The sequence below is a fragment of the Nicotiana attenuata genome, unplaced genomic scaffold (assembly GCF_001879085.1).
Source record: "Nicotiana attenuata strain UT unplaced genomic scaffold, NIATTr2, whole genome shotgun sequence".
NCBI lineage: Eukaryota > Viridiplantae > Streptophyta > Magnoliopsida > Solanales > Solanaceae > Nicotiana > Nicotiana attenuata.
This window is the reverse complement of record NW_017670436.1, coordinates 182979-189794: the sequence shown is the minus strand read 5'-3', so window position 1 is coordinate 189794 and position 6816 is coordinate 182979. Positions and strand designations below refer to the sequence as shown.

Below are 6816 nucleotides of genomic sequence, written 5' to 3'. Positions count from 1 at the left end.
ATTTTTTATTTTGATAAAACCCTAGCCGTAAAAGCTCTAAATCACTTCTCTCTTTCCTTTTCCCAAACTCCATACCCAACTTCACCTCCTAACTCACTTATATATGTCAGTTATCACCGAAAGTTTGTCGGTATCCGGCGGGACCCAACAACTACTGGTAAAGTTCTCCACTAATAGTGCACCCGTCGTCTTCAAATTCTGAGTCCGCCTCGGCTAAAAACAACAATATCAGAAGAAAGATTAAAGTGATTACCTATATTGTCAATTGAGAAATACTTATTAGAAGTTATTGACTATAAGAAAATTATCACTACAAAAAGACGGCAAAATTGCGGCGGGTGAATGAAACCGCCATAATAAGCACCCTACTAGCGCAATTTTTAAGTCGCCATATTATGCACCCGTAAATTGGCGGTTTATCATATATTACTGCGGACAAACCTAAAACAAGCGTCACTTTAAGTCTCACCAATTAGAACTTCCCCCAAATAAATCCTGCAGTTTTCCCTCTCCCTTGCCGGCGTTTCATCAGATCGCCATAGCCGGCGATTCTCTCTTCGCTCCTCTTCTATTCTCGCTGAGGCCATCGATTCGAGCACGAGAAGGAATGTCGAAGCTTCTGGTCAATTCTCGCCGAGGCTATCGATTCAAACACGAGAAGGAGGCTATCGATTCAAACACGATGAAGCTCGTATGGAGTTTGCTTATCTCCGCAGCGGCTTCAATGATCTCAACTCCCAACTTCAAACGAAGTTCAGCTAGGTCCTTTCTAATTTTATCTCCTTTTCGCTATTTATTGATTTGGTTTTAAGGTTTCAGTGTTAGTTTGCTTTGATCTGTCAATATAGCTGTCGGATTTGTTCTTAGCTTCCTTTATTTTTTGAAAATTAGTTTATATTATATCCTAAGGAACAGTCTGGTTAGTGGCAGAGCATGGTTAAATTTGGATTATGAAAACTAATTATTAGAGAGTTTGTTCGAATAATTAATCTCTTTGGATGTTAAAGTCAATAGTTAGCTTTTTAGTTTTCGGACAACAGCCAGATAGTGACGGTAACTAAAGAAATTGAGATAATCAGAAAAATTTGGAGTGTTGCATGGTGGAACCCTCCAAAATGTAACCACAATCGGATTTGCTTAAGCATTCTTCTCTTCATAATATTCTGAAAAACTCATAATGTTTTCTTGTGGAAATTCAAGTATTATCGAAGTTGAATTTTGATTTTGACTTTGTAATCCTGAAGGAATTCTGGAATATTGTCAACAGCAAATATAGTTGGAGCAGAGTTTCTTAAGGACATTGATAAACACTATCAAAGTCTGTTATTTTGTTTTTGCAATTATATTTTCTGGCAACAAATTCCTAAAGTTTGTAACACTTAATTGTGCAGGGAGCAAATGCTGAAGGAGTTCCGAAAAGACTGACCTTTGACGAAATTCAAAGTAAGACATACATGGAAGTAAAGGGAACTGGAACTGCTAACCAATGACATGGATATTTTTTGTGAGATTTATTTTTTTTACCTTAACGGATCAGGTTATGCAGGGGCATACAACATTCTAATAGAAGGTAATCTTTTGCTTGTTTGATCTACGACCTTACTCTCCTTATTTTTTTTTAGAGGAGGACATTGTTTAGCTGATAGAAGTACAAGCAGGCCAAGTTTAGTTACATAGCAGTACAAGCAGGTCTTTACTAAATTGATCACATACAGATAGTCAATAGTTATATCTTGTTTCAGTTCTTTTGTTGTCCTTACCATGTAATCTTCTCTGTTTTCAGATTTGTAGAGATCATGGTTCCTGTCTTCTCCCGAGATGCATGGCGTTGTGTATGGCATATGATTCAGGTATCTACCTTGCATATTAAACATGGAGAAGGTCTTGACTTTGTGCTTTGTTTGAGATTGACTGTTGTTTTATGACTTGTAGAATGACTTGGTCCACGGTTGAGGACTTGACTTTGCACTTCGTAGATGCGTTGAGGTAACTTCAGCTCATCCTACGAATTCAGTCTTCTCAGCTACTTTCTTCACATGCATTTGTCTGTTAGTACCAAAGTATTCAAGGCACTAAGAATATATACATATTCTGTTTTGAAGCCTGCTCATGAGAAAATTGGAGTTGTAGATGCTCAATGGATTGTTCATCAAGGTGTCCCTTCCCTTGGAAATCAGGTAACAAGATGAAGTGAATATTGCCCATCTACTTATCCATTCCCACACATTAGTTTGACATGTAATCTGCTAGTTGGTAAAAGTGGAGCCAATCCTATTGAAAAGCATGATAAAACCTATAGCCATGTAAGTTGTGCCAAAAAGTACATTGATACAAGCACAACTATTCTGGATGTGCAAGGAGTATGGTATGTTGGCTAACTATTAAATTAAGTGAGATATATGTGTCCTTAGAGTGTGACTGGTCCAATTGTTATTTCCATTGATCTTTGGTGACTTTGGAGGAACTGTAAAAGGATTATATGTTTGTCACGTTGCGAGATTATATTCATCAATAACTTAAACTATGTGAATCATGGTGCAGGAATGAAGAACTTCAACAAATCAACAAGAAAATTCATTTAATGCCTCCAAACTATCGATGGTAACAATTTTCCTTAGGTAATTACTTCTCTCTCAACTAGCTCAAGCTATGGCTAACTCTCTTCTTCCTCTAATTAGGGGAGTAGTCTCACCCCCCAAGCTCTCAAACAGAATAGGATGACTTGATGGTCACAGACTATTCGATAACGTGCGTCACTGAAAAAAATTGTGTTAATGGTTAAGTGATATCAGTTTGGGGATTGATTGCGAAGAGGATCATAATGGCTCTCTCTTTCAATTGATTTGGGGTGTGCTTGAGTGATTATTCTCTCCATTATTTGTTTCTTAGTTGTAAACTAGGGACGCCATAAATTTTGTGTGGATGAGAACATGTTGTACGAATGGAAATTGAGTGTTAATTAAAGCTTGGTCAAATCTACAGATAATGTTGTGTATGCAGCTCGGGCATTGGGAATGGAGCAAGGCTGCACAATGTGCACAGGTTTCTCGAGTCTCATTGTGTTTTCACTCCAAGGGTAACTACATCGCCTTTCTCCTATTTCGGTTTTGGTTTGTTTATTGAAGGCTGTGATTTTCATGTGTTATGTATGCAATTATGAGAGCAAAGAGAGTCTAATATTTTTAGTTGTATTAAGGAAAGTTTCAGCTTTTGTGAAAATTCTGTTACATATCAATTGTATACTTATCCTTTGTATCAATTATGATTGAGTTTTGGCTACTTATCAATTGTTGCTTTTATTTATTTTGTTGGCACAGCGTATAGGAAGTTGCGTCACGTCATCTAGTAGCCCAAGATCACTCGATGGAAGTAACTTTGCTGATCATGAGTACTGTTCATTGAATGTATCTCTAGGATTTTTTACTGTTTTTTCCCTTATGTTGAATTGATGTAAAATATTACTCCATGAATTTTAATACATTTAATGGTGTAATTCTGAAGTGCTTATGGTTTTTATGTACAACAAATGATTTATTTAAGTAATCATTCCCTTATATTTGTGTCAAAACTGTTAAGTAATAGACAAGCTTTCATGCAATGGACAAGATAAATATATCTAATGAACAAAAATTATAGAAATTAATTACAAATTGGAAAACAATTGTGGCGGGTTCAAAATGCCTTTTAAAAAGAGAATTGTGGCGGTTGTAGACCGCTATTATATGCAGGATACGATTATGGCGTTTACCAGGAAACCGCCGTACTAATTTTTTGGCGAGCGTAATTTCGGCGTTTCGTGAAACCGCCATTGATGCTTATAGTGGCGGTTACAAACCGCCGTAATCCGCTAAAATAAACGCCACTATTACAATATTTTTTTGTAGTGTATATTAATAACTTTGTATTCAAGAAAAGCTAAAAAAAATAAACTTCAAATAAATAATTATAAAAAAATTTAAAAATTAAGGCCCCTCGTAAAGTTTGGCTCTAGGCCACAAAATTTGTCGGACCGCCCTTGTTCTGAATTATTCAAGATTTCGAACCTAATCCTCGGAAGTCTTAGTAGTTCAATTGATTGGCTATACATTTTTATTTTATTAGTGAGAGTTCGATTTTTCATCTTGTAATTTCGTCTCCTATTTTCCCTACCCTTACCTACCATTTTTTTAAAAAAACTCCCAATTAAAAAAATGAAAGTGTTCACGCCTTTAGCTAGTTGTGGGTTAACTTGTAACTATCAAACTAAAATAAAATAAGCTGTATAAGCATTTTGTGGAATTTGAATTCCTCGTGCTGCTTCCAAGAACTTTCACGACCATTATAAAAACTGGGAAATTTTGACTAAAATGATCATATTCATTAAAAGCAAGCTATATAAGGGAATATAAATAAGTCCAATATAAGCTAAGACAAAAAAAAAAAAAAAAAAAAAAAAAATCATACAGATCTTAGTTGAAAGGAGAAATGGAAGTGCAAAAACAGAGGTTAGGGAGTATAGTACTAGTACCATGTCCATTCCAAGGTCACATAAACCCAATGCTTGAATTAGGCTTACTTCTTCACTCAAAGGGCTTTTCTATAACAATTTCTCATACTCAATTCAACTCTCTTAATCCTTTAAACCATCCTTATTTCTCTTTTCTTGTAATACCAGATGGTTTCTCTAAAGTTTATATCATTATTGCTGGCTCTTAATGACAATATTGAAGTTACTCTTCAAGAAAGATTGGCTCATCTGCAGCAACAAAGTGATGGAATTGTGTGCATAGTCTATGATTCTATCATGTATAAAGTAGCAGAGGTGGCTAACAATCTTAAAATTCCTAGTGTTATATTGGATACTAGCAGTGCTAGTCTTTCCTGGACTTATGCTGCCTTTACAAGACTTGAAGCTAAAGGTTATTTTCCCTTGAAAGGTATCCTTAATTCTATTGGCATTTGATGCTGATATAGTGAACTAAAATTATAGAGTCATCCTTATTCATGACTCAACCATAACTTAGTAATCCTTAAACTGAGATATGCAATTATAAAGACTGAAGAGGGTGCTTGAGCTTAGTAGAACGAGTTCGATTAATTCACGTAATAACGTTCAATTAAGTTTATTAATTTTGATTCGAACTTAGCATACATAGATTAAAAAATTTAAAACGTATATAAATAGTAATATTGAAGGTGAGCCTTGGTATAACTGGTAAACTTCCTGTGACCAGTACTATAACTCATCTTCAAAACCATTGTCTTTCGTTGAAGTTTTATCTAAATACCCAATTATTTATTGTCCTAATTGACGTGTAAAGGACAATTCAAATTTGACTGACTGTTGTTCTTTCTATGTGAAATAGATTCAATTGCCGAAGACTTGGTGCCCGGACTTGATCCACTCAGGTTTAAGGATCTTCCTATATTCAAATTTCCACATGTTGATGATTTGATAAATTTGATTAAAACTACAACAGATGTAAGAACATCGTCAGCAATCATCTGGAACACAACAGAGTGTCTTGAACAACCAATCCTAGAAAAGATCAAAGAACATTACCAAATTCCATGTTTTCCAATAGGTCCAATGCACAAATTCGTTAAGAATATTAATACTTCCTGTAACTTATTAACAGAAGACAGAAATTGCATAAAGTGGCTAGATAATCAAGCTGCTAACTCAGTCCTGTATGTTAGCATTGGAAGTGTGGCTTCAATTAGTGAGAGAGAAGTAATGGAAATAGCTTGGGGCCTAGTGAATAGCAAGCTGCATTTTTTATGGGTAATTCGACCCGATTCAATTACTGGAAGTGATTGGAAATTAGTATTCGCCGAGAATTTAAAACGAGGTATCGATAAAAGAGGTTATATTGTGGAATGGGCACCACAAAAGGAAGTACTAGCACATTCTGCAATAGGAGGTTTTTGGAGCCATTGTGGCTGGAATTCTACACTGGAGAGTATTTGTGAAGGAGTTCCGTTGATATGTAGGCCTTGTTTTGGGGATCAAAATGTGAATTCGAGGTACGTGAGTCATGTTTGGAGAGTGGGAATCATGTTGGAGAATGAGTTGGAGAGAGATGAAATCGAGAGAGCTGTGAGGAAGCTAATGGTGAGTGAACAAGGGGAAGAGATGAGGCAAAAAGCCATGGATTTTAAATTGAAAATTGAGAATAGTCTTACTGAAAATGGTTCTTCTTACCAGTGCTTGGATGATCTGGTGAAGTTTCTTTTGTCACTATAATTGCAAAGTGACAATCATGTTTTTGTCACTATAACTTTTGTCATTATAATGTGTGTGTGTTTAATGTCGTCCTGTGAAGTCTGACGTGAGGAATGATTTGTCTATGTGTTCCAATTTATTATTGTGACCATCCTAAATTGTTTAGATTGATATCTTTTTGTGGTTGGGGAATAACATTTATATATGACGAAAAATCATGTCCTGTAAGATCTCAATAATTTTGATGGATTGATAAGATATCATGTAGCAATGCAGTGTGGTGAATGAATGGTTATAGAACACAACTAATCAGACTTCAGATTGAGCTTTTTCTTACTCCTCGATTTGGACTAATCAATTATGAATACGGTGATCTAAATCCAGACCGAGCTTTTCTTAATCCTCAATAAGGACTAATTGATTATAAATACTCGTTCTTGAGCCTTGTCTTTCTGTTGCAGTCACGTTCAAGTTTTTCGTTTAGCTTTACATTTGTTGATATACTGTCACTTCTGAACTATGCCCTATACGTGATTGTCACTTAACTAACATCATTTGTCAGGCGAACGCATTTCTCATACGTTTAACCATTTACATAAATATTGAGTGAA

General features: G+C 35.5%; 1 protein-coding gene and 1 long non-coding RNA gene across 5 annotated transcripts; both read left to right on the top strand.

Annotated features, from left to right (window-relative positions):
- Positions 1-402: 402 nt before the first annotated feature.
- Positions 403-3554, top strand: LOC109239379. Of its 4 annotated transcripts, none has more exons than XR_002069889.1 (9): positions 404-762; positions 1392-1443; positions 1623-1689; positions 1784-1850; positions 1933-1986; positions 2103-2177; positions 2542-2618; positions 2983-3076; positions 3318-3554. It is a non-coding gene; the product is annotated as an uncharacterized LOC109239379 (long non-coding RNA). The 4 variants fall into 4 exon arrangements; XR_002069888.1 differs by having other exon boundaries at positions 1392-1504; XR_002069890.1 differs by lacking the exon at positions 1623-1689 and having other exon boundaries at positions 403-762; positions 1392-1570; positions 3001-3076.
- Positions 3555-4568: 1014 nt separating this feature from the next.
- Positions 4569-6356, top strand: LOC109239376 (UDP-glucose iridoid glucosyltransferase-like). Its single transcript, XM_019405931.1, has 2 exons — positions 4569-4916; positions 5346-6356. The coding sequence occupies exons 1-2, from the start codon at positions 4655-4657 to the stop codon at positions 6224-6226; spliced, it is 1143 nt and encodes a 380-aa protein (XP_019261476.1). The 5' UTR covers positions 4569-4654; the 3' UTR covers positions 6227-6356.
- Positions 6357-6816: the final 460 nt, after the last annotated feature.

What these genes read in the sequence shown, in the direction of transcription:
- LOC109239376 (XM_019405931.1), top strand. Translation starts at nt 4,655, where the DNA reads ATGGTTTCTCTAAAGTTTATATCATTATTGCTGGCTCTTAATGACAAT. An exon ending in AGGTTATTTTCCCTTGAAAG is followed by an intron (nt 4,917 to 5,345) that starts GTATCCTTAATT and finishes TATGTGAAATAG; the next exon opens with ATTCAATTGCCGAAGACTTG.